General features: G+C 40.4%; 1 protein-coding gene across 3 annotated transcripts in view; it reads left to right on the forward strand.

Moving 5' to 3' along the window:
- Positions 1-27,983, forward strand: part of MTMR1 (myotubularin related protein 1) — a 78,859-nt gene that overhangs the window by 23,358 nt on the left and 27,518 nt on the right. For 2 of the 3 annotated variants that reach the window (XM_081124974.1, XM_081124975.1), the window contains 7 exons: positions 9,967-10,042; positions 12,371-12,465; positions 13,100-13,207; positions 16,289-16,387; positions 16,710-16,793; positions 17,625-17,774; positions 19,295-19,483. In XM_081124974.1, coding sequence (XP_080981100.1) covers positions 9,967-10,042; positions 12,371-12,465; positions 13,100-13,207; positions 16,289-16,387; positions 16,710-16,793; positions 17,625-17,774; positions 19,295-19,483 — 801 coding nt within the window. Of the gene's footprint in view, positions 1-4,284; positions 4,309-4,876; positions 4,904-6,442; positions 6,494-9,966; positions 10,043-12,370; positions 12,466-13,099; positions 13,208-16,288; positions 16,388-16,709; positions 16,794-17,624; positions 17,775-19,294; positions 19,484-27,983 lie in introns of all 3 variants that reach the window. The other variant, XM_081124976.1, reaches the window with a different exon arrangement.

Consider the following 27,983-nt stretch of genomic DNA (forward strand, 5'->3'; position numbering starts at 1 on the left):
TGTTGATATTTGTATTACTGGTACTGTCTGGGTATGAAAATTTTCTGAAATAACTTTCACACTGTTGAGGATTTAGGGGTATCAACTATTACCTTCTGAAGAATTCAGACGCCGAACAGATGTAGACTGTAATAGTTCAAAGTTGGCTTGGAAGGCCTGCCTCAGGTGTGAGGCCACAGTGGGCCCTGAATTAAACGTACTCTCCCAAAGGCAGCCATGGACAACTTTGACCTCTCCTTTGGGGAAGAGCCCACATAGGCAAATTCTTCATGGGCCAGGGATACCAGGCTATACCCTCTGAGCAGGCTGGCACACAGATCCCAGAGAGCCCAGAGAGACAAAGAGGAGCACAGTGGCTCCCTTCCCCAAATCCACCCAGAGCAAGTGGTAATCCCGAGACTTTGCTTGTCTAGTGGGGAATGCCACAAAGGAAGACTTGAATGGAACATGAGGGCAGAGGAAGGGAGTTTTATGCCCAAAACAAACATTTATACACATTTAAATTTTGGTATTTTTCTGGGAAATAATTCACTGTTTCCCTCGCAGGTACTCACGCTATACTCCTAGAACACTAATAACACCAGCATTTTTCCCCCCACCCCACCCAATTCTCCAACACCAGTTCAATTCAGTTCCGACACTAACTGGAGTTAGTGCAAAACCCACAGGTTAAGGGCTCAGTCTCATGAAACTGTCCCTCATTTCAGACACCAATAGCAAGTAGTGGTGCCAAGGTTCCCCACAACTTCTGCTAGGCTTGGCTACAAATTAGGGATTCCCATGACCCCCTATTGAATTTGATAGTTTCCTATAACATCTCACAGAACTCAGGGAAACACTGAACATTTACCAGTTTATTAGAGGGTATGATAAAGAACACAGATAAACAACCAGATGAAGAGATACATAGGGCAAGGTCTGGGAGGACCCCAAGTATAAGAACTTCTGCCCCCATGGAGTTGGAGTCCACCATCCTTCCAGCATGTAGATGTGTTCAATCCAGAAGCTCTCTGAACCCCCTACTTAACATTTTGGGTACTCTGCTTGCTTTGTTAAATTGATTAAGATCATTATTAACTTTTTTGCACATTCTCAGTTTCTTGGCATGTGTAGGAGTTGAGAGCGGGGATGTGAGAGAGGAGATAGTTGTGGTGGTACAAGTTGGGTAGGCTGAGACCCATCAACTATAAAAGGTTACCTAAATAGTGCAGATGCTAACAACTGATTCCTGAGTACTTATCCACCCAGATACATTTGTGTTACCCAGTTTAACCCTCCCAACAACCTGCGAGGGAGGTGTTCCCCACATCACTGATTTAGAGAAGAGGAGGCTAAATCTCCAAGGGCTTGTGGCACTCGTCAGGGGTCTGGCGTGCAGTAATGCAGGATTTGACTCCAGAGTTCATTCTTATAACCACTATGCCAGTTTGCTTCTAGAAGCTTTGGTTGGGAAGATGTTTTCTGAAGTCTGCCCATGAGGCTTAGATAAATAACTCCTATGGTTTTAGAGCTGGTCAAGACCTTGCAGTCATTCTGGAGACTCCTATCCTTTTGTATGTGTAGAGACTGGGACCAAGTGCAGACATTAACAGGCCCTGAATAGGCCAGGGAGAGCTGGACCCAAGCTTCCTAACCTAAAGCCACTGCTCTCTTCTCCAGCTTCAGTCAGAATCCAATTCAAGAAAAAAAAAAAGGTATGAATCTGTGTACCTGAAATGGCTTATTTCAGGAGAGATGTAAACTAAACCAGAGAGAAACACTTGGATCTTAACTTACAGACTTTAGGGAGAGCCTCCATTGACCTTCCTGGTCTTATACCAAGAATACCAAGGATTTCATTATAGTAGGTAAATAATTATATGAGTGTAAAAGCGCATATCATCCTACCCATTTCCAGGCTTTTGAATTAGTTTATCCTTCCAATAGGAAAAGCTTATTGACAATAGTATATGTCCTACATATAAGGATGGCCCAGTTACACTACTTGTGAATGCTGCTTTATCATTTTTCAATTGTTATCACTTTATAGGGAAAGTGTCAAAAATAATTGTAGTTACAGAACAAATGTGAAAATAGTGACTTGCTAGAGCAGAGGTTTGGAGGTATAGAGGGGAAGTGAAGGAAGGGGTAGTGGTGTTGATTTTTTCATCAACCCTAAAAGGGAAATTGTATGCTTAAAGACTATAGTCTAAATGTGTTAATTATAGCATCATGATGCTGAGGTGGTTGTAGCAGACCACCTGGTTTTAAATACTTGCTCTGCCACCTTGAACTTGGCCAGATTATTTAACTGCACCTTGGTTTTCTCATCAGAACTGGAGCCAATAATAGTTTTTATCTCACAAGGTTGTTCTGAGAATAAAATGAGTTAATACATACAAAGTGATTAGAAGAGTGTCTGGCACCTAAAAATCATATCATGAGTATTTTTTAAAAATTGTATTGAATTTATTGGTGTGGCATTGGTTAATAAAATTACATAAGTTTAAAGTATACAATTATATACACATCATCTGTATATTGTATTGTGTTTACACCACCCAAAGTCAAGTTTCCTTCCATCACCATTTATCCTCCTATTACCCTCTTCTTACTCTCCCCACCTCCATGAGTATTTTTTTTATGATGCAGCTGCTTAAGGAAGACAATTAAAGAACTAAAAATCAAAATTTCAGTCATCAGAGATTAGGAAGAGGGAGATATAGTTTGAGAAAGCTTATTTTCTCATCTTTTAAAATGGGATGTAACTAGCTACTGTTTAAAGCAGACAAATCAAGAAGTTGAGGTGTAACCATATTTATGATTATGGAGGTGATCCTCAGAATTAAAAATAGGTCCAGTTAAGCATGGTTATCACTGAGAAATGAAGCTCAGGGAGTGGAGACTTTCTATTTTGAGTTTTATTGTCACATATGCAGATTTATACTGATTTTATTGAGTTGTCATTAACAGACGATAAACTTCACATATTTAAAGAAACAATTTAATAAGTTTTCATAAGTATATACTTGAGAGACTGTTATGACAATTAAGAGGATAAACATATCCATCACCCCCCTCCCCCCCCAAAAAAGAAGGCAGGTTTAAGCTTCTTAGTCTAAATAGTCTAAGTTTAGGAACTTATGGGCTTAAATAAATCTCTTTGTGCTATAGCATCACATAATTCAGAAAACTTTTTTAACTTCAGTGTATTTTCATTTAATGATGATACATTGATGAAGTCCTCATGTGCTCTTCTTAACTATCCTGAGGAACCTATACAGCTAATAGGAACCTCTGGTGATTTTTTTTTTAAATGATCTGTTTTCCATAGAACATCCAGTGGTTAGATGATTGGAAATCACACTTTGGAATGGGGAACAGATGATTCAGGTCTTCCTCAGACAGCTACCACTATTCACTTTTCAAAAGTTCTTTTCATTTTCCGCAATGTCTCCTCTGTCCCGGGCTTCCCTTATGCGTAGGCTGCATGTTTAAGTAGTATTTGTAGGCTACTGGTGCAGGAAGAACATTGCTGAAATTAGTGTCCCTATTCAATAAAGCTTGGCTTCCCCTTGCAGGGACAGCAGCCTGGACCTCCCCTCCCCTCCTTTGCCCTCCCAGACCAGCCAGCTACCTCTTCCAACCTGAAGCTGCCCTTTCCTAGGCAGCGGGACCTGGAAGGCAAGACAGGCATCCTTCTCTTGGTGGGGCGGCCACATCCTGGAGTCAAATTCTAGAGTCCCAAGTGCGAGTTGGAAATATAATTTCTACAGAAACCAGGTTATGATTTGTGGTTATCTAGGTTTCATGATACCATTAACGCTGTAGCTGAGCTATGCTCTGGGTCAAATGTGGGAGCTTTTGTGGGTTTTGGGTTTTTGTTTTGTTTCTGTGGGCTGGTTTGGGAGCAGAACCGCCTTTTTATATCATTGTTTCTATGGGGAAAATGTATTCAGTATTCCAAACAGATGCACAAATGAACTTTTCAAACACTGCTTATTCACAACAGCTTGTAATAGCACTTGACAGAAGGGGTTTGTGTTTAAAATAATGTTTGTCTTAGCCTAAGGGCAATACGTTTCTTCAAACCATAGACTTGCCTAAAAATTATAGGACAAATGTGTTAGCATTGATTTAATATTGAATGAAACTTAGAGGGCAAATGTGTTAGGATTGATCTGGTTGGCTTTATGTAGAGGATTATAATGTTTATTAGGGAATGGGCTGGTGAACTTAATGACATTTTGCACAGGTCAATAGTAATGTGTTTGTGATGATGATGTTCTGTATTTTAACTAACAGGTTTTCAGGAGGCCTGATATAAGGGTAAGGATGTTTGGCAGATGGGCCTCCTACTTGTATGTCTCTGCTTTATTGAACACTTAGTCTATTTAGTGTTCTTTACCTTCTCACTGGTTTCTACGAGTCACTCAAATCAATTTGCTCTGTTGTGTCATAGCTTTAAGTGTTCACTGGAAACGTTTTATTTGTTAAAATGCTTTTATGTGCAATCACAGCCAATGTGTATGAGGGCAGGATGCTAAAATTGTTACCGGTGTGTAATATGACTTTTGTTGTGTTACATGAATTCTGACCAAATGGATCTCCGTGGCAGGGGCTTATAAGGCTAGGTCAGCAGAGTCCTCTTTTATCTTTGTTTATCATGTAATTCATGATAAAGAATTTAGCAACAACAAAGTGGTCAGTTGTTGTCCACTCTAAGTAAGATTTTAAGTCACCTACATGTCTGCATGCTGAATCCAAAAAGCAGAAGTGCTAATCCTAAAGATAAGTTTAGCAAAATCAGTCCCATTTCTTAAAACACAGATGTAACTGTTACATCTAATGGGTTATAGCTTATATTTCTTCATGATTTTACTTCCCTTCATTTCAGAGTATTCATAAAGCAAGACAAAGATTGGTAATGTGCATGCATTTAAGCCTGAGTATCAGATGCTGAAAATTAACATATTTCCATTAAATGAAAACAGTGTGGATTTTGATAGAATAATTACTGATGTCAGTTTAAAATTTTTAATCTTATTGAAGCCAGTGAAGTAGTATAAAAATAAGCAGGTTAAGTCAAATTCTTATGATTCTAGTTGGTTTATCTTTGTTTAATGTTTTCACCATGTTTTCTTTCACTCTTGAGAATCATTGTCTTTCACTGATTCACATTGTTAAATATTAGTGTTTGGCTTTACACTTGCATGGACTTTGAAATGCTGTGTGGTTTTTGTTGTTTAGTCATTCATTTTTCAGTTCTTAAAATTTTTATCAAAGAAGGATTCCATTTTCTTTGTATTTAAAAATGGAAATTTCAAAACACTGGCTGCATTGAAAAAATTACCCTTCTTTGAAGGGTAGCAATACCAATTGTGTACTAAATTCAATCTGATATAAAGTATAAAAATGTATTAAGTAGCAATTTCACTTTATTGACAAAAATGAAAGATGGGAAATAGTAAATTCTTTTAAATCTTTGTTACTTCTTCACTGATTGCCTTTGAAAGAAATATAGTCATTGGAACCAAAATTTCATTTAGGTAAAATATATATCTATGCTAAATTTTAATATGTTCAGCCTTAGAGACTTGTTACAACTTTTTAAAGGGGTTATAATCTTGTCACCTTCAGTATTCATATTCTTTATACCATCTGCTGAACTAAATGTCCAATTTTCAAAGTTTCAAAAACTGATTCTATGAAGAAATTAAATGAAGAAAAGTATACCTTAAAGGGGTTGGAAAAATTTAAATTAAAATATGTAACCTCTTGGCTGTTTCTTTGAAGCATATTGATACTGTAATTAGAAATATTTAATATGGTATTGATTCATAATTCACAATATTTAATTAGTAATAAGTACCAGGTTATATGTATACTTATACATATATTTATATCTCCAGCATGTAATATGTGCATGTGCATGTTTGTGGAAATTTTGGTAATACCAGTGGAGTTGATCCCTGGACAATATAATAATTCTTCAGAGAATATGAATACTTACTATGTTTAAAATACAAGTCTATGAACTGCCTTTGTATTTTAGCTTGATTTTGCCCTTTACCTGGTTTCTGTGGTGTGCTTTAGTTTCTATGAGCATATTATGTGTTTATTATTTTGTTCCTTTACTATATGCTATAGTACCTATTTCTTGATTTTAAAAAGACAGTACATTCTCTGAAATCCATGATGTTTGTTTGCTTTTCATTTTTCTACCCCAACACAAATACAGAATAGATACTCCATTTTAGGCTGAGGATGCTATAGATGGCCTACATGTTATTTCCTTACCTCCAAGGGGTGAAATGTGATTTGCAAAGCCATGGAAGGTGTGTCGAGTTTTACATGCTTACTGTCTCCTTAAAAAAGAAGTTCTGTCTTTTCACCTGTCTGTTTGCACGTGTTCTCTTTCTCCCCTTTGTTTTTTCTTGTCCATGCACCTGGTGCTGTGCAGGAGATTCAGGAAGAACACAATGGCTACTCTTCTGAAGCTGAAGCTAATCAGGTGGCAAGTTCTACGTGTTCATCTGTTTGTAGCTACAGATTGTGTATTTAGGAGCCATTTCATACTAGATTTCTAGATGACAAGCAAATGCTTTTACCACTACAGCAGTGCCCTCCTGTCCAAGTTTGATAGATTCCATTATGACATTATTTGCAAAAATTGGTTTATCCAACATTTTGTCAACGAGACCCTTGTTCATCTGTACTTCTCGGTTTTCCCAAATAGGGTTATTGATGCTCTAATGAGCCTCAGTCATAACAGGGTTATGAAGTGCTTTACAGAGACTTAGAGGGGACAGATGCATATGCTAAGCATGCTCCTTGAGGGTGTGGACTTTGCCTTCTTCAAATATGCATGGTCCATGCCCAGTGCGGTACCTAGTACTAGGGAGTGATGGGCCTTCAGCTGGACCTTCAGGGTCACTGGAACAGGATTTGGACAGGATCATCAAAGGAAATTCCTCAACTGGGCAACACTTGAAGCAAAGGCACCAAGAGGAATGGGTGTGTTCATGAATCAAATTTTGTTCACAAGAATTTGTTCTTTGATTATGCTCTAGATGAGTTGGATAAATCAAGCGTCAAATCATGTCTTGTGCAACTTGGTAGTTGCAGTAAAAGCTTAATGTAGCACAAGTCCCATTTCCTAACACCAGCTTTTTAAAGGGAATCTATTATACTCACAAAACAATGAGCCTTTAAAAACTATTCTCCTCTTGAATTCCTATGCTAAAGCTAAATGTGTTTCATGTACAAAATAAACCTTTTATGGGAAAATCTGCAGCAGTGGGATCATTTATTTGTTTTGTTCTGACAGTTGCTTTCTCATCACTTAAAAAGCATGTCCCAGATTTAATTATTATTGATGAAAGATTTGTCTCACCGTCTTGCCAACACAGTCACTCTTCATATAAATGCACAGGTATTTCAAGCCAAATTCAACATGACTTTCAGAAGAGAAGGGAAACATTTGATCTTCAACTTCTATCTTGAGAGCCTTGTATATTCTCAAAATGGTCCCAATCACTGCTGTCTCCCAATCACAACATTTTGCTAGCTAGTCCTGGGTTGAGGATTTTAAAGTGTTCGATGTGGCTCTATATAAGGCTTAAAGTGAGCCACATTTCGCCCCACCCCTTCCAGATACAGTTAATTAGAACAGCTTGCTTTGGTAAATATATTTCAAAATAACCTATCCCCATTTATTTTTAAATACGAGTTAGGGAATTTAAGTCTATATAATATATAAGATAATATTTGGCCATTAAAATAAGCTTTAACAATGTAATAGTTGAAGTAATGCAAAACTTGAATATTGATTAAAATGGCTTTCTCACATTGTAACTATATTATAAAATTAGCCTCTAGTTCAAGCAATAAATTAAAGAAGGTGACTTTCAAATGAAGGCTTCTATTAAGGATTCTTGATTTTTTTTAGTGTTGTGTAAAAGATATATTTCCATATCAGGTGTGAGTATAAAAATGAATCCACAAACACTTCCCCACGTCTTCTTTAGCAGTTCTGTAAGTCCCTAAAATTTTTGGCTAAAAAGTCTTAAAAACCAACCTGGACTAAAAATTCAAATGCAATAAAATTGTTTGGAGGTAATCTGTATTATTTTATCTGTGTTCTTGATAAGAAGGAGGATGGACCGTTTCATTTTGTCCCCTCCCTGTAGAACAGACATATGCTGACCAACACTGAGCATTGAATTTGCTGTTTATATATATATATAATGTATCTTTATTGATTTCAGAGAGAGGAAGGGAGAGAGAGAAAAAGAGTTGAAACATCAATGATGAGAGAGTCGTCATTGATCTGCTGCCTCCTGCACGCCCCACACTGGGGATGGAGCCCTCAACTCGGGCATGTGCCCTGACCGGGAGTCGAACTACAATCTCCAGGATCCTAGGTTGATGCTCAACTGCTGAGCCACACCCGGCCGGGCACTGTTTATATTTCTATCTTTTCCCTTTATTTTCAAAAATTTGATGAAACTACTATGTATAGTGTTCTCAAATTGATTCCCTTTAATAAATCATAATGAAATATTCTTATAACTATGAAAAATAGTTATTTTGAATTTTCAATAATTTTTATTAGAATTAAAAAGTTATCAGGTTTTAATGTTTTGTTTCACAAAATTATGCTGAAAACTTAGTATTGTCTGATCTGTTTTCCTCTGAACACTAGTGACCTCCTGATGTTAACAGGTAATATTTTTTGGAGAAGCAGCCCATGATCAAATAGGTATGGGAAATGCAGCATATTCTAGTGCCCTCTCGTTGATTTGTTGTACATTAACATGCTAGAGACTTGTCACACACACAAAAAATGTTTAACTTGTTTTCTTTAATCATGCATTTTCCAGACTTTTCATGAATAAAAGACTTATTCACATCTCTTGGGAATTTAATGCTCTATGAAACACAGCTTTGGGCTTTCTGGAGTTTTAAACATCCTAGTCTTATTTGTGACACACTGTATCAGAGATGCCAAGGAGAAAGTAATCAGTTTTCTTGACAGCATCTCAGGGGATGGCAGTACCTTGGAATAGGCCCTGAGTTCAGGCTTTGGTCCCCAGCTTTGTAGTTTGAGAGCACAATTTTCTCAGCTCCCTTGAGTTCTCTGGCACTATCCAACCAAACTCACAAGAGACTGGTTACTGGACTACGGTGCTAATCTGGAGAACTGTGGGCATGTATCCACATTTATACCCAGGCACCTTATCATAGCCATCCATCCAAGATATCCTTTTCCTAGTATCATTGTAGCCAGGAAATGTAATACCTCATTAGTAATTTGCTTGGTGAGCATGGAATCAGCACAGAGTGAATTGACTTTTGTGAAGCCTGATTAACACACTCTTCTCCACAGCCTTGATTTAAATACTCTGCCAGATGAGGGTGCGCTTTCTCATGGTCTGGATGGGATACACACTGACAAGCTCCTGAGCTTTGTGTACACACATGGGGTAGCTGGGCTGCAGTACAAAAGTCTAGAGCTTTCCTTAGTAATATCGCTGCCCTGAGACCCCCTCCTGAATATGTTAGACTTCAGGGTTTCCCACACTATCTCATAGGCTGGACCATTTCTACAGCTAGCTAAGCACCTACATCTAATGTTGATTTTATTTGAATTAGTTTCTTGCTCGGAAGGTAACCTTTTTTTTTTTTTTTACTTTATTTCCAAATTCTGAAGGCACCTCATAATAGCTGTCTGTACTGTGATTAGAGTATCTCTCTGTTATGTCAAGCCATTTCTGTATTAATGCTTTCTAACTGTGAACTTTAAATATGTGTAATAATTTGCTAGACTATGCAGCATGGTGTCCTGTGATGCTGAGCTTTGAAATTGTCTTGTAAGGGAAGGGGGCATACATTTTGCACGCTTCTGTAGCTTTGTAGCAAGAGCACAGAACACCACAATTATTCCCATGTATACAGATGTAAAGTGTTGCTTTTTTTTGCCAGGCTCTAAGGGATGGAAATAAGCTGGCACAGATGGAAGAAGCACCACTTTTTCCAGGAGAATCAATCAAGGCCATTGGTAAGTTTAATGCATACACTTTGCTTCAGCGATCCATAAAATGACATGGCACTTTCCTTGTGAGTACAGGTGATGTAAGTTCTAAAAATCAGTCAGACCAATTTCTCTAGGGGACAAATGGACTAGGTCTGTTCATTCTTATTAATGTCCTTATGACCTTAAGAGATAAAAGACTATAGAGAATCACTTTAAACTCCGAATGAGTATTAGTTGGCATTACCAGCAGAAGAGGAGCCCAACTTTTCCTGATGAAGGCCGATTAGATACTTGTTATAATGTTAGTTCATTGCTTTGTTGGAATCCTTCACTATAAGGAGAATGTATCAAGAAAGTACAATTTTAGTGCAAGAAAAGGGCATGTGTTGCCACCTTGAATTGCAAGGGCAGTGGCCTAAGGGCTACCACATCCCCCCACTGTGGAGGAGCAGGCATTTCAGCATATAGTCCACTGTGCCATGGGTGGCTGGGAGGAGAGCTGGGTGCGACCTTTTCACCTCACAATCGCTGGATTTGGATAGGACGGTCTGCTCTGCTAGGCTGAATATTGCCTTCTTCCCTCATGGCTCCCTCCCAAAGATGTGTTCTTGTGTCAAGAACTTGAGAGTAGCTGGACTCTCCTACCAGGGCTGCAAATAGTTACCCCCACTAAATATCCTCTTCTGTGGCTCTGGACCCTGTTTATGCCACCCTTGGTTTTGGCATTCTTTCTCTCTTTGGCTTCTGGTACTTCAGTCACTCCTGGTGGTCCTCTTGCCTCTCTGGCTGTTCTTTCCCTGAGAGTTCTTCTAGCCCTGCCTCCACGCTGCTTTGGGCATGATCTGTTTAAAATGCAGAGCTAATTATGTCAGGCCTCTGCTTCCTCTCCTGACTGCACAGATTTAAAGTGAACGTGAAGAGTTTTGACACATTATACACCTGAGAAACCATCATAACATTGAAGATAATGAACATATCCTTCATCTCACAGAAGTTTCCTTAAGCCCCTTTATAAACCTTCCCTCCCAAGCCTTCTCCCCATTCCCAAGCACTATAGACTAGATTATATTTTCTAGAAATGTAATTATTGAATATATTCCCTTTCTTGTCTAGCTTCTTCCACTCAGCATTATTATGTTGATATTCATTCATATTGTGACATGGGTCAACAGTCATTCCTTTTTATTGCTGACTAGCGTTCCATTGTACGGATGCACCACAGTTTGCTTATCTCTTCTTCCATTGACGGACATTTGGGTTGTTTCTACTGTTTGACTATTACAAATAAAACTGCTATGAACATTCACAAACAAGTCTTCTCTGGCCTCATGTGCTGTCATCCTCATGCACTCTTTAATCCAGCCACACTAGCCTCCAACAACTGGCTACTCTTTCTTTCCTCCTTCCCCACCCTCCTTCCTCTTGCTTCCTTGGTGAGTTAAGTCAATCCTTTTCTGAGCTCTTATCACATCGTGTCCACATGGTTATGATAGAATTTATCAGGCTATAGTATAATGGTCATTTTCTGTATAGTGTCACTCCCAGGTCATGTGCTGCTTGTGGGGAGGAACTGTATCTAGTTATAACTAGAACCCCAACAATAGAAGCTGCTCAGTACATAATGAAAACTTTAATGGAAGTATTTGGCTGGATGACAACTTTAGCACCTTTAATAGATCCACTTGGACTCATCTGTAACTGTGTGTGTTCCTGTCATGCCAATGGAATCACGCATTGGGAAGGTGGTGAAGGTATCTTTGTGATAGGCATGAGGTTCTTAACGCTCATAGGAATCAGTTATGCTGTTGATATCATATTAAATATTCTCTTATTGATATTCACAGTAAGAAAAAAATCAATATGGAAGCTGATAAGGAATTTGAAGCAAAGAAGTGTTTTTCCACTTCATTGATGTGGTTCTAGTTTTTGTCATCTGTAAAGCAGTTGCTTTTAGGAGGTGCATTAGGAGACAGTTTTTAGCTTTAGTTAATATTCATTAGCAGTAATTTGTTAACGGATAGCCCAGTGTCTTCAGTGTTTAATTCATATGTTTTTGATATGATTAATTTATTATTTAGAGGAAAAGTTAACCACCTGGAAAAAATAACAAAATGTAGTTTATTATGAAGCCCTTTACTTAAAACCTCATTAAGTACCAAAATAGAATTTTGTTTGGAAAAAAAAGGAACTTTATTAGAAAATATCCATCTATGTTTTTATTTACAGTAATAACAAATCTAAAATTTCTAGAAAACTGGAATCAAATATATATATATATTTGGAAACTCATGTTAAGATTTATTGAAGCACAAGTCTATAGCAGTAGTTGCTACTTTGAGTTTTTTCTTTCAGTGAAAGATGTCATGTATATCTGCCCATTTATGGGAGCTGTGAATGGAACGCTGACAGTGACAGACTTTAAGATGTACTTCAAAAATGTAGAGAGGGTGAGTTTTTAAAAGTGTGTTTTACTTTAAAAAACACTTCAAATAAACTGATGAACAAAATAGATTCAGAGACACAGAAGCATGGAACAGACTGAAGAATCTCAGAGGGAAGGCCAGGAGGGGGTGAATGGAAAGAGATTAACCAAATAACTTATATGCATATATGCATAACCTATGAACATAAACAATAGTATAGGGAAAGCCTGGGTGGGTGAGGTGCAGGCAGGGTGGAGGGGGGCAATGGGAGGAAAAAGGGACTATCTGTAATACTTTCAACAATAAAGATAAATTTAAAAAAAAAACACTTCAGAAGCAAGTAAACAATAAAGAAGAAAGAAATACCCTGAAATCTCATCACCTTGAGAGAACCAGAAGGTGAGTTTTAAGTTGTGCACATTTACAACCAGGTAGTATCTTGAGAAAAAGCTGTTAAAGTAGCACTTATACTTGGAAGGGAAGTTTAATTGCCTTCTTAACATCTACTTCAGAAAGCATGTTATCAGACTTTAGTTTCTTCGCTGCAACAAAGAGGAAATGTAAAGTAAACAAATGAGTGTTAAGCCAGGGAAGACTTAAAATATGAAAAATCTGTTGACTGACACTAATAGACATCTATCTTAATTTGTAAATTCAGGACCCACATTTCATTCTGGATGTTCCCTTGGGAGTGATCAGCAGAGTTGAGAAGATTGGAGCGCAGAGCCATGGGGACAATTCTTGTGGTATAGAGATAGTGTGCAAGGTATGGTTCCAGCACTAGTAAGACTGCAAGAGGCAGTCAACTGGGAACTTTTTCTGACACAGTTTTCCTGGTCTTTGGACAGTCAGAGTACTTTGTACTGTTAGTAACTCAAATGTTTTAGGACAGAAACCTCTTCGAAACTTGTATCAACCAATTCATACCATTATGTAAGCCGTTGAAGTAAACCTCTTCTTTTCTGTTAAGTATTCTAATTAGCATGGGTCTGTATAACCTACATGCTGATATTATTTGTTACATTTCAGAGAAATCAAGTGGAAAGCAGACATCCATATTTTTTCAGCTTGTTGTTTTAAAACTAATCTTTAGAACAATGATGGTCAAAGACTTCCTAAAGGGACAACAATACAATGACAGCTGAGTAATGTGGGGTTTAGGGCACCAACAGCTTCCACTGTTGAAAATCCATGTATAACTTTTGACTTCCCCAAAACTTAACTACTAATAGCCTTCTTTTGACCAGAAGCCTTACCGGTAACAGTTGATTGACACATATTTTGTGTGTTATATCTATATACTGTATTCTTCTAATAAAGTAAGCTTAGAGAAAATGTTATTTAGAAAATTATAAGGAAGAAAAAATACATTTACATTATTTATTTAAAAAAATCTGTGTATAAATGGACCCACACAGTTCAAATCCATGATGTACAAGGGTCAAACTGTATTCATAAATCCTATGATTAAAAACACAGTTAAGCCCTGGCCTGTTTGGCTCAATGGTTGTAGGATCGGCCCACTGACCAAAGGGTCTCCGGTTTGATTCCCTGACCAGGGCACATACCTCGGTTATAGGCTCAATTCCTGGCCCCAGGTGGGGTGCATGAGGAAGGCAACCAATTGAGGTGTCTTTCTCTTTCTCTCTTCCTTTCACTCTCTCTGAAAAGCAATGGAAAAAATAGCCTCAGGTGAGGATTTAAAAAGAAAAAACACAATAAGTTTCTTGGCTATGTTGGAATTTTCACCTGAGCTGTGCTTATTTTTGGTTTTATACCCTTCCTCCAACGGGTTAATTAGGAATGTATATGATAACTTGAGTGATAACTAGTCACTTAAGAAATACCTTAACTGATGTCTTTATTGGAAATGCAGTTTATCAACAACCCTACCTGAAGAACGAGGGAAGAGATCCTGCCTGCAGAATCATCAAGGTCCCTTCCAAACTTAGGGTTTGGATTCCTGCCCATCCATTTCCTTGGGTCAAAACCACTGAGGACAGTTCCCTCTGGTCGGCCCTAGACTGCAGTTGAAACCCCTTTTTTAAAGAAGCCTTTACTCTTCCAAGTCACAAATCTTTAGGCTCTCTGGCTTGCTTTGGGCACTGCATGGCCGTGCTGCCTTTGATAAAGTGCAGATGTCCTTCTTGGACCATGGTTCTACCTGCGGATCCATGCGAAGCAGCCACAGAAGTTCAAGCAGAGGAATGGCTTGATCAGTTCTGCAATTTTGAAACGTCATCTCTCCAGAGTGCTTCAGTAGCTTCCCATTATCCTTAAGCTAGAGAGAAAACTCATCAAGACCCCGTGGGTCTGAATCTGACTTACTTTCCCCTGCAGCTTCATCTCCAGCCATCTTTCCCTCCTTGCCATCCCAGTTCCTTTGTTCTCACACTCACACCCCTCCCCCCCCCACACCTACCTACCTTCTGGAGTCTTTGTACAGCTCTTTTCTTTGCTTTAGAATGCTTTTCCCTCCGAGCAATCCTAAATAGCAAGTCAGCTCAGTCAGCTACCAAGGTGTATGTGTGTAGCCAGTGTAGCTTTGAGGGAGGGCACACCAGGAAGTTATGTCACTTAGGTAGGTGTCCTGTGGCTGTTTTACTAAAATGTTTTCATAGCTGGGATGAGCAGGTGCTAATAGCTCCTTTAAAATGTTTTAAAGGAGCCTAGAATTACTAGGGTGGTGTTCCCTACCTTCTCAGCTCATGCCTGTGAGCCTTGTAAGGTGTGGGGTTTGTTTTTTAAACAGGTGATATATAATTTAAAAGGTAAAATAAGTGTGTAGGAAAAAGTAAGTCTTTCTCCACCCAACACTCAGCCACCATGTTGCAGTCTCTCCAGGCACCCACTTTTACCAGTTTCCACAGATACCCTGTGCACATAAGATGTTTGTATAGTCTTTGAAAATATTTTGCCCTTTCCTTTTCCCCTTTACAGTATATCTTGGAACTCCTTGACATTGATACATATCGAGCTGCATCTTGTTTTTAACAGCTCTCTAGTATCCCATTAGCTGTATTGTAGTTCACTATATTATAATCAGCCTCTATTGACAGACATTTAGGTTATTTCCATCTTTTTGCTGTTGTTATACATAATATCACAACAGTAACTTCCTCACTTCTAAATTACTCAACCTTTAATTTGTTTGTGGTCATACTTATTTTTGAATTTCAAATAATGTTAGAGTGAGATTTTTATTTAACTAACAACAGTGGTTTAAGAAGGTTGGGAGACACTGCTCAAACCCATCCTGGGAAGAAACTGAACCATCAGAACCACCTTGCCGAAACTGCTCCTGCCCACCTGCACTTGAGCTTTGGGTCGACAGCTTGCATGGTGGGGCATTTTAAGAAACTTATCTTAAAAAACAACATTATAATTTTTGTAAGGAAGTCACTGAGAGCAATAGTCTCTCTGTGACAGAGTCCTTGCTATGAGTACTGGGAAGAAACTTCTGTCACATTTCTATTTTATAGAGGGTGCAACATCTGTAATTGATTCTTTCAATAGTTTAAAGCTCACAATTGATTGTGTAGCACATCTTTAGGAAGTAAATGCACAGGTCTTGATGGCATGTCTTTTATGTACTAACCTTGTTCTTGGTTCTACCTGATGAGTTTTTCCCCTCCAACACATCCCCTTTGCTCCAATTTCCTCACTTATTTTTTTTTTTTAAATCTTGTTGGAGATGTTTTTGTTAATTGCCTTTTGTTAGTTGGAGCAAGATAGAGTATAATATGAGAAATGAATAAAAATATTATATTGATTCTTACAGCATTGTGTCTGCCTCATAGGTACTCAATACACATTGAATAAATGAGTTTTGCTAATTGTTTAACAGGATATGAGAAACTTGCGACTTGCTTATAAACAAGAACAGAGTAAACTGGGACTATTTGAAAACCTCAACAAACATGCATTTCCTCTTTCCAATGGGCAGGTAAGTACACCAAAATAAACCTTTTTGCATGCCTTTGTGGGGGTCCAAAAATTTCATGTTTAATTATTCTCTTTTCCAGATGTTACCTTTATCTCTTTTCTTTGTTGGTAATTAATATTAGAATATTTAATTTTTGATGGTTCTGTGTAATGATTAAGAAAGCTGCATGTTTGTTGCTTCAAAATTTACAAATTAAAATAGGAATCAATACATTCAGCTCATCTTAACACATTCAGCTCATAACTGAATGAAAAGCTTTAATGTTGGGCATATGACATAGCAAAGAAATGCTGACTTATGTATTTTGGGTTTTTGTATCTAGACACTCTTTGCATTCAACTATAAAGAAAAATTTCCAATTAACGGGTGGAAAGTTTATGATCCAGTAGCTGAATATAAGAGACAGGTAAAGTATGTTGCTTATCAAACTAAAAATAATAGGTTGTGCATCTTTTTTCTTTTTTAAAAGGTTAAAAATGTTGTGGAGAAGAAACCTTTTGAAACAAGTTGTACATAGATATAATTTATCTAACTTGTAGATTCTTCATCTCTGGGATGCCCTATTCTCCCTATGGCAAACCTTTGACTATCCCACATTGTTTTTCCAGAGACAAGTGGAGTACAAGGACTGGGGTTTAAAAAGCAAATTGACCAGATGGTTTTTATTAGATATTCTGGTAATGAGTTGATGAGTAAGGATAAAAACCAATGGCTTAAATTATATTTTAAATATATGGCATGACTACATCATTCTGTTATGGTGTTTCTCTACCAGAAGCTGTTTACTGCATTGTCAGTTTCAAGATCTTCCAAGATTATTTCATCACATTTAATCTTTGTTTCTACCTTATATTTGGTATGGTGATATATATTACTTATTTTAAATATTTGTAAGAAATTTCTGTGTCTCTAAAAGACTTTCATGAGTATTTTCAAAAACATCATTATGCTATGCTCTTTCTTTATAGAAACACTACAAGAACTGTATAGGGCTAGGATTATAGTATATAATTTTCATTTTTTAGTATATTTGAAATTCTTATGCTTCATTAAGTTTTTAAATAGGTAGGAAATGGGTCATATTAGATAAATATATATTTAAACTTTTAATTAGCACTGAACAAATTATAAACAGATTTTAGTACAAAATAAGAAATGGATGTGGTTCATGCTTAGTACTTTTTGAAAGTGTAAAAGTATGCTTTCTCCCTCTTCTTTCTTCTCTAACACCCTTCAGGGCTTGCCAAATGAAAGTTGGAAAATATCCAAGGTAAACAGCAATTATGAGCTCTGTGACACTTACCCTGCCATCATTGTCATGCCAACTAATGTAAAAGATGATGACCTAGCAAAAGTGGCAGCCTTTCGAGCAAAAGGCAGAGTCCCTGTAAGTAATAAATGTTGTCATTTAGGTATAAACATATACTGTATTAGCTCTAATATGGAAAGAATATAGAAAAAAAATCTAGTGAACAAAATGGAAAATAGAAAAATAAGCCTAAAAACCTGAACATATCTTTGATTCTCAAGAACCACCTAAATATATAAACATTCCATTTGCTGACTGCCTTATATGACTTCACATTTCTAAGTACAAGGGTAATTTCAATTTACCTCTCAAAATGTAGTAGAGTATAACAAAGGATAGCAAGAAAGAGTTAGCATGTTACTGCTTTAATGGTTTGTGTCTCTGGTTTCACCAACTCATCCTAGAGGAAAGACTCTCTTAGATGCTGAGTGCAAGGCTGCAGCTGCATGGGAGGGACACTATTATGAAAAGAAACATAGGAGCCAGCAGGGGATGGATTTTTTTAAACAGCTTAATTGAGGTTTAATTGATATGCAAAAACATAACACATATTTGATGTATACAATGTGATAAGTTTGGACATATGCATATCCCCATGATACTGTCACCACAACCCAGGAGGGAGTGAATGTATTTTTTGTTGTTGTTTTGTGGGTTTTTTTTTTTATATATCTTTATTGATTTCAGAGAGAGGAAAGGAGAGGGAGATAGAAACATCAATGATGAGAGAGTCATTGATGGGCTGCCTCCTGCGTGCCCCCGACTGGAGATTGAGCCCACAACCTGGGCATGTGCCCTGACCGGGAATCGAACCCCGATGGCCTGGATCTTAGGTCAACACTCAACCTCTGAGCCATGCCCGGCCCGGCTTGTGTTGTTTTTTTAAAAATATGTTTTTATTGATTTCAGAGAGAGGAAGGGAGAGGGAGGGAGAGACAGAAACATCCATGAGAAACATCGATCAGCTGCCTCCTGCCTGCCCCCTACTGGGGATCAAGCCTGCAACCCAGGCATGTGCCCTGACAAGGAATTGAACCAGCGACCTCCTGGTGCATGGGACGATGCTCAACCAACTGAGCCACACCGGCCAGGCAGGAGTCAATGTTTTTTGAGCCTGGAGTTTGCAGTCTGGTACAATCCTGATTCTCTTGACCACTGGAAGAAAACAGGAGGTTTGGGGATATAGCTTTAGATTTTATGAGAGACTATATATTCACTTTGTCCTTACCTGGCCACATATATCATTGTTGAGATACAAAGATATTTTTAAATTAGGAGACAAAATAAAACTAGTCAGTCAAATAGGAATGGGGCTCAGTATTAGTAATCTTTTGACTTAGTTTCTGATTTTCTTAGAATCATAGAAGTTTAGATGTGGAAGGGGATTTTTAGAGCTCGTCTCGTTAGACTTCTTTCAACCTGACCCAAACATTGCATCTCAGAGCCACTATCATGCTGTGATTGGCCTGACCCCTCATCTTTGGGGAAAATATGCAGAAGAAGCTGTGCTTGAGAAGAGAACTTGTTTTTACTACCTGGTAATTAGAGCACATACTGTTTTAGGAACTATACTCATATTTGTTACTTACAAACACTAGGTATTGTCATGGATTCATCCAGAAAGTCAGGCAACAATCACTCGGTGCAGCCAACCACTTGTGGGTCCCAGTGATAAACGCTGCAAAGAAGATGAAAAATATTTGCAGACAATAATGGATGCTAATGCACAGTCTCACAAACTTATCATCTTTGATGCCAGACAAAACAGTGTCGCCGACACCAACAAGGTACATTCTTGATGACATTGCAGAACCAGTAGGTCTTGTCTTATGTACTGTCTGCAAATCGTTATGCAATTCAAATAGCCATTGACTTCCTCCCCACCTGAAGGTAGAAGCTTTCCAAGTAGCCCTTAGGTATCCCTCCCTGGGATATAGTCTGTAGATGTCTCATGTTGGTATCTTGTCTCTCTCATTGTTCCTTCGCAATCCTGCCTGCTGAATTAATTAAGCAAAGACCCAGAAAGAGAATTAGCACCTAAAGAATCAAGTAAGTATTTTAATGAAATGATTGTGAGGCCCTTGGAAGTCCCTTTAACCTGTGAAATATGGTGATTGCTTGATTAATTCATATCAGGTCTGAAGCTCGGTTAGAATGTAATCAACTATGTGGAGCTAGGCAAATATACAAAGTTCCCATAAATCACATAGAGCAGTAGTATCTGCAGACCACTCCATTTGATTCCCACTAGCTGAAGGGGACAGGATTCTTCATACCTAACAATAGCTATGACATCAAGCCTCTAGTACCCACTATCCAAATAGAAATGGCTCTAAACTGAGTCATTTCTATTTCCCATGAATGACTTTCTGGCAATGTGTTCTACAGGTGGGTATTTGCAATCAGAGGGCTTGCCCCTTTCCACAGGTAATTTCAGGTATCAGGAAGGGGGTTACAGTCCTTACTATCTCATGTCATTTGGGTAACAAACATGTAATGAACACCTACTAGGAGGAAATACCACAACAGACCAGGCTTGGTGCTATATACAGGTATCAGCTCAGTGTGCTGGGGAAGCCAGGAGAGGGACTGGCCAGGCCTGCTTGTGAAGCTGAGCAAGCCTTCATGAAGGAGGCAACATTTGAGCTGGCTTTGGATGGTTAGCAGGAAGAGACAACAAGCAGGGCATTCTAGAGAACACATATACTTATTCAACAGTGTGCCAGAGGACATCATTCACAAGAGTGGCAAGAAGGAAGATGTCTGAGAGCATGATCAGAACCCCTCATGTTCTCCTCAGCAGTGCTTGGGGGAGGTCTTTGTTTCTCTGGGCAACATGAACCTCTTCTTTCCTCAGTGATTATTTTGTTGACCACAATCTCCAAAAAAACCACCCTCCTACCTCCCTTGTCTCACTCTCAAGAGAATCCATTACCTTCTACTTCAAGGAGCAAATGAGCCATAAGACACTTCATTTTCCCTCAGTACTTGAGTGCCTGCTGTGGACCAGGCATTTTCTAGGCATCGGCAGAGACACATACTGAACAAGCAGTTGCATCAACTGCCAAGTGGTTATCCTCTGAGGTATGGAGGAACATGAAACATGCTCTGAGAGAGCATAGAAAGAACCTGGTTATTTGCTATATGATCCTGGGTAGTTACTTCATCTCTCTGCACCATGAATGCCTCATCTCTAAAATGGCAAAGACAGTAAATCTACTTCCTGGAGTGGATGTGAGACTATGTAAAGGGCCTAGGATAATACCTGTCTCTGTGAGAAAGCATTTAGTTCAAGTTAGCTGTCATTGTTACTGACCTCAGAGTGTACCACTTCATTCTCTTGACTTTCATGACATCTTACCCCCTTGATTTCTTTTTCTCTGACCTGACTGGCTAGGTCTCCTTCTCTGGTTCTCTTCCTCTTCCCAACCTACAAGTGGCAGTGCTCCTTGGACTCAGTCTGAGGTCCTCTTTTTCTACTTTGTGTAATCTCTCTGAGTCATCTCCTCCAATGCCATGAAATTAATCACTGTCTGTATGCTGAGTTTGACAGCCAGGTTTCTATCCCACCCTGATCCCTCCTGAGGTCTAGACAGAATTTCCATCCATTGTCTGGTTGACATCTCCACTTGGCTGTCTCCCAGGTAACAACTGCAGCAGAGTTAGGGCGTAAGAACCGTTGGCTTGGCAATCAGTTACACCTGGGTTTTCCTCTAGGTTCTTCCACTTGGTGCTATGTAGAACCCTGAGCCTTTTTGTAAGCCTCAGGTTCCTCTGAAATGACAGATAACAGTGTCTCCTGTAGAGGGCTGTGTAAGGATTAAAATTAAGTGAGAAGAATGCACGTAATGGACTCAACAGTATGCTGGGTACATCCTTAGAACTCAGTACATGATGTTGATAAGCTCACCACCCCAGGTATCTGGCCTTGGGGGTGAAGGGTGGTGTCGGCTACTGAGATGGGGAAGACAGGGAGAGGAACAGGGTGGGGAAGGTTATGAGCAGTGTGAGTTTCCTGAGGCAGCTGTACAAATTACCACACACTTGGCACCTTAACACAAATTTATTCTCATGGTTTTGGAGGCCAGAAGTCTGAAATCTGGCAGGGTTGTCCTCTCTTAAAGGGTTTCAGGGGAGAATTGTTCCTTGCCTCTTGCAGATTCTGCTGCCTGCTCTGTGCATGTAGTCACAGCACACCAATCTCTGCCTCTGTCTTTACATGGCCTTCTCCCCTTTGTATCTCTGTGTCCTCTCCTCCTCTCTTCTAAGAATACTTGTGATGCCATTTAAGGCCCACCCAAGATAATACAGAATTTCTGTTTATCACGAGATCTTTAACTTAATCACATTTGCAAATACCCCTGTTCCAAAAAAGGTCATGCTCACAGTTGCCAGGGATTTGATGTGAATATCTTAGTTAGTTCCCCTTGCTCCCCACATTTGGTGGATCACTAACCCTTGTCAGTATTTCTTTGTCTCTGCATACTTCCTGTCACTACTGTAATACTGTCCCAAGGAAATAAAAACACACGAGGAAAGCTCTAATCACAGAGGTGATCTTCTAAACGTTCCACAGAGCAAGGGCAGTTTATTGTGTTTTATCCAGTGTGGAAGAGACAGAAGCAGGACGCCAAATTGCATGTCTAGAATGACTTTACCTATAGCAGTGTACGTGTCTGGGAATCAGACATGGATGTTTATTTGCCCAAGTCCCCATTAGCTCTTCTATAATAATATCATATTATTTTCAAGTAACGATAGTTTCACTTCCTTTCCAACCTGGATGCGTTTTATTTCTTCTTGCTTAATTCCCTGGGCAAGAACTTTTCCCCTACGGCAAGAGAAACAAGGAGAAAATAAACAAATAGGACTACATCAAACTAAAAAGCTTCTGCACAGCAAAGGAAACCAGCATCAAAATGAAAAGGGAGCCCACTGTATGGGAGAACATATTAGCCAATGACACATCTGATAAGGGGTTAATTTCTAAAATATATAAAGTACTCATACAACTCAACAGAAGGAAGACAAACAATCCAATTAAAAAATGAGCAGAAGACCTGAATAGACACTTTTCCAAAGAGGACATACAAGGGGCCAAGAGACATATGAAAAAATGCTCAAAATCACTAATCATCAGAGAGATGCAGATTAAAACAAGGAGGTACCAGAATCAACAAGATGGCGGCATAGGTAACAGCTGCACCCACCGCCTCCCACAACCACATCAAAATTACAACTAAAATACAGAACCACCATCACTCAGAGCCACCTGAAATCTGGCTGAACAGAAGCCCTACAACCAGGGAGCTGAAGAAGCACCGAGAGCGGTAGGAGGGGCGCAGACGCGGGCGGATCGGGGCTGAATCGAGGAGACGCGGCACCGGGCCCACACCCGGTGCTGCGGTTTAAACCCGGAAGGGAATCTCGGTGACAGAGGTTTCCCGGAGGAGGGAGGGGTCCCAGCCCCACAGCAGGCCCTCAGCCCAGGGCTCCAGGCCAGGAAGAGATGTCCCCACAACTTCGGGCTGTGAAACCAGCAGGGACTGTCCCTGAGGGTCTCAGAGGCTGGGGGAGCCCCAGCAACTCCTCTTAAAGGCCCGTGCACGGACTCACCCAGACGCGCTCCTTCTGAGCCCAGTACCCGGCAGCAGCTTGAAGGGAACCTGGAACACTCAGGGAGGAACTAACCTGCCTGAAATCCAGGCGAGAGGTGGAGGGGCAGCTTCCTCCCAGGCAGAAGAGCAGGCAGAGGCCATTGCTCCTTTGGCGAGTCCTCCCCACACACAGCCAGCAGGCAGGCACCATATTTGAATCGCCAGCACCTGACTCACACCTTTGGCCCTGCCCCGTGATTCCCGGAGGCCTCGCCCCACCCCACCTGCAGCTCATCCAGGCCATTTCCAGGGGCTTTTCTGTGCAAGTGGCCTCTCCAGCCTCATGCTTAGGACTTTGCTAAAATCTCTCAAACAAGCAACAGCATGCCCCATACAACTTGATAAGTGGCCCCAGGCCTGGCACTAGCGGCAGCCTGCATTGGCCTCTCCTGGACAACGCAAAGCCCAGCACAAGTAACAGCCAACTACAGTTTGCTGTGTAGCTCATGCTGGGTGGCCCTGAGCAAGGCACTGGCACAGGCTGACTTTGCACCTCCTGGGAGGCCCCAGAGACAGTGCACCTGGTGCTCAGACTCGACCATGCTGGATTACAGCCCTACCACATCCACAAGTGACACTCAAGGGGCACACTTGGTGAAGACCAAAGCTCCACTGAAGTAAATCCTGCTCCATAAGGGTGTCTCCAGCACAGCAGCTCTTTGGCTGTGGTTGCAGCTGGTCCTCACAGCTGATTGGCCTGGGGGTCAGTTCCTCCCAGGGACGCCAACAGCAACCAAGGCTCAACTACAACAGGTCAGTGCACACAGCCCACACAGGGGAGCACCTAGAAGGCCCAGCTCAGGTGACTGGGGAGGCTGAGCCACTGGACCCTACAGGACACCTACTACACAAAGCCACTCTACCAATTCCAGGAGATGTAGCAGCTCTACCTAATACATAAAAACAAACACTGGGAAGCAGCCAAAATGTGGAGGCAAAGAAACATGTCACAAAGGAAAGAAGAAATCTCTAGAAGAGGAACTATAGGAAATAGATCCAAGCAAGCTAACAGATAGAGAGTTCAGAATAATGGTTATAAGGAAGTTTAAGCAGACTGTTAGGGAAATAACTGAGAAAATTGATGACATAATAAAGTACCAATTTGAAATGAAGGCTACAGGAACTGAAATGAAGAATAATTTACATGGAATAAACAGTAGAGTAGAGGACACTGAGAATCAAATCAGCAATTTGGAACATGAGGAAACAAAAAACACCCAACCAGAAGAGCAAAAAGAAAAAAAAAATCCAGAAATATGAAGATGGTATAAGGAGCCTCTGGGACACCTTCAAGAGGCCCAACATTCGTATTATTGGGGTGCCAGAAGGGGAAGAAAGAGACCAAGGAATTGAAAACCTATTTGAAAAAATAATTACAGAAAACTTCCCCTACCTGGGGAAAGAAATCGACTTACAAGTCCAGGAAGCACAGAGGGTCCCAAAGAAGAGGAACCCAAAGAGGCCCACAGCAAGACACATCATAATTAAAATGCCAAAGGTTAAAGACAAAAAGAGAATCTTAAAAGCAGCAAGAGAAAAGCAGTTAGTTACGTACAAGGGGGCACCCATACGACTGTCAGGTGATTTCTCAACAGAAACTTTGCAGGCCAGAAGGGAGTGGCAAGAAATATTCAAAGTGGTGAAAAACATGGAACTACAACCAAGATTGCTCTACGCAGCAAAGCTATCATTTAGAATTGAAGGTCAAATAAAGAGCTTCACAGATAAGAGAAAGCTAAAGGAGTTCATCACCACCAGACCAGCACTACAGGAAAAGTTGAAGGGTCTTCTTTAAGAAGCTAATGAACAAAAGAATCTGATGAACTAAATAAATCCAGAGACATTGACGCATGCAACAGACGATCATATTTCAGAGGAAAGAGGGAAGGGGGGTGGAGGGTGGGAAGAGATTAACCAAAGAAGTTATATGCATAACCCATGGACGCAGTTAATAACGGGGTGAAGGCCTGGGAAGGGGGTGGGAGGGAAGGGGAGGGGATCAATTTGGGGAAAAATGGGATACCTGTAATACTCGCAACAATAAAGATAAATTTAAAAAGTAAAAAAAATAAAAAAATAAAATAAAACGAGGTACCACCTCGCACTTGCCAGAATGGCTACCATCAATAAATCAACAAACCACAAGTGCTGGCGAGAATGTGGAGAAAGAGGAACCCTAGTACACTGCTGGTGGGAATGCAGACTGGTGCAACCACTGGAAAACAGTGTGGAGTTTCCTCAAAAAATTCAAAAAGAAACTGCCATTTGACCCAGTGATCCCACTTCTAGGTATATATCCTATGAAGCCTAAAACACCAATCAGAAAGAATATATGCACCCCTATTTCCTAGCAGCATTATTTACAATAGCTAAGATCTGGAAACAGCCCAAGTGCCCATCAGTAGATGAGTGGATAAAAAAGCTGTGGGACATTTACACCATGGAGTCCTATGCAGCTGTAAAGAAGGATCTCTTACCCTTTGGGACAGCATGGAGGGACCTAGAGAGTATTATGCTAAGTGAAATAAGCCAGGCAGAGAAAGACAAGTTTCACATGATCTCACTTATATGTGGAATCTAATGAACAAAATAAACTGATGAACAAAATAGATCCAGAGACACTGAAGCATGCAACAGACTGACCAATCTCAGAGGGAAGGGGATGGGTGGGAAGAGGTTAACCAAATTTATATGCATATATGCATAACCCATGGACGTAGACAATAGAGTGGTGAAAGCCTGGGGAGGGGATTGGAGTGGGGTGGAGGGGGTCAGTGGAGGATAAAAGGTGATTGATAAGAACGAGGTCCAGCACAACCCCTCCTAGAGCCTCTTCCAACACTCAGAGCTCCCTCAAGGGAGGACTTTGGGCCCATTCCACTGCCTAGCTCATGGCTTCAGACATGGTAGGCACTCGTGAGGTAATACTGTATCAGTGCTTGAGTATCTTTGGGGGATGGTGGGCAGGCACCAAGCTTTGCATGGATTAGCTTTAAGACAATTTATTTTATTTTATTAATTTACTTAGCAGTTAATCCCCACAGTGACCCTTTGAAGTTTTTAAGGGTGAGAAAACTGAGGTGGCATTTGGGTGGCAGAGCTAGGATTATAGACCCACTCTCCCTGACACCCATGCCTGTGCCTTTAACCATTACACTGTGCTGTTCCTACCTTAGTCAGCAGTGTCTTCAGCAGGTACTTAGGTTTATATTTTTTATGAAAAGTATAATTATACCATGGAAGCAGGACTGGGCTCTAAACTGCTTTGTCCATAGTTGGTGTTCAAAAGTGTTTTAATGAAGTTAAAGTATCTCATATAATTCTGTAGAATACTTGGAGTATAAGCTGGCAGCCAAAGGTGCAAAATTCTGTTGTTTTCCTGTTAGTCATGTTTGCCATTTGCAAACTTAATCAGATATTCAGCAGCTGATCCTACATCTGGGTAAATGAGCTTTCAGCCACACACAGCCTCTGGTCTTCCCCAGAATGGCTTTCCTTCTGAATTCTCAGATGCAACCTGTCCTCTCATACCTTGGCTTCTTGTTCCAGTCCTTGCAGGCCACTCCACAGCTTGTCCTCAATGCACGGGCACCCAGGCCTGTACTTCTCCTGGGTTTCTCTCTCTCAGCTCTGTGCATATCCATGTGATCCTGCCCAGCCTGGCCTCTGTAGGCTGACTGTTCCAATGTCCCCTGGCCAGCACCTTGGCTCATTAGCCCTTCAACACTCGTGCCAGGCCCAGTTCACTTCTCCTGCCTGCCTTTCTCATGCTCAACCTGGGCTGCTGAGTGTCCCAGGAGGATAAGAAGCTCACAATGTGCAGGTTGGAGCTACTCCAGATTTATACTCTCCAGACTGGGACCTTGGCACTGCTGGGAAGTTTCTTCCCCCCTACTTCCCACTCAATTTCCCCAGGAGCTGTTTCAGCCTCTTGTCTAATGTATGACCCTGCTCTATCCCCTTCATCCTCAACAGCTGACCTCCACAGAGAGCAAACCAATCCTTAGACAGGAACTCCCTCTGTCCCTGCCACCATACCTGAATACTAGCTTGTATTGCTGTTGGTGGCAGCCTCTTGCCTCCTGTTATTGTGAAAGGGGGAGCCTCCTCCTTGTGCCCTGACATCAGCCCCCAACCTCTCCACCCACTCAATCATCCCTTTTCCCACTCTGGGATCCTTGGCCTTTCCCCTCCACTGACTCCTTCCCATGAAGTCATTTCCATCGATACAAATAAGCCCTCCCTGGAATCATCATCACTGTCCCCTTCCAGCTAGCACCTCCTGACCTTTACAGACCTCTTGGAGGAGCTGCCTCTGATACTCCTCAGTGCTCATTGCCACTCACTCACCCCTTAAGTTATGTGAAACTGGCTCCCATCCCAATCTCTGCCCAGGCTGTTCTCAGTAAATTTGCCAATTGTATTCTTGTCACAAAATCCAATGTATATTTTTTAGTTCTTTTCCTTGTTCTCATGAGTTTTTGACATAGTTAAGTACTTTCTGCTTTTCAAAATACTTTCCCGTTTTCTTTTTCCCTTCAATCTCTGGCTGTTCTTCTCAGTCTCTTGCTTTATATTTCTTAAATGTTGGCCTTGTTCAGGTTCCTGGCCTTTACTTCTCTCCTCACAT

Source organism: Miniopterus schreibersii (genome assembly GCF_964146895.1).
Source record: "Miniopterus schreibersii genome assembly, chromosome: X".
NCBI lineage: Eukaryota > Metazoa > Chordata > Mammalia > Chiroptera > Miniopteridae > Miniopterus > Miniopterus schreibersii.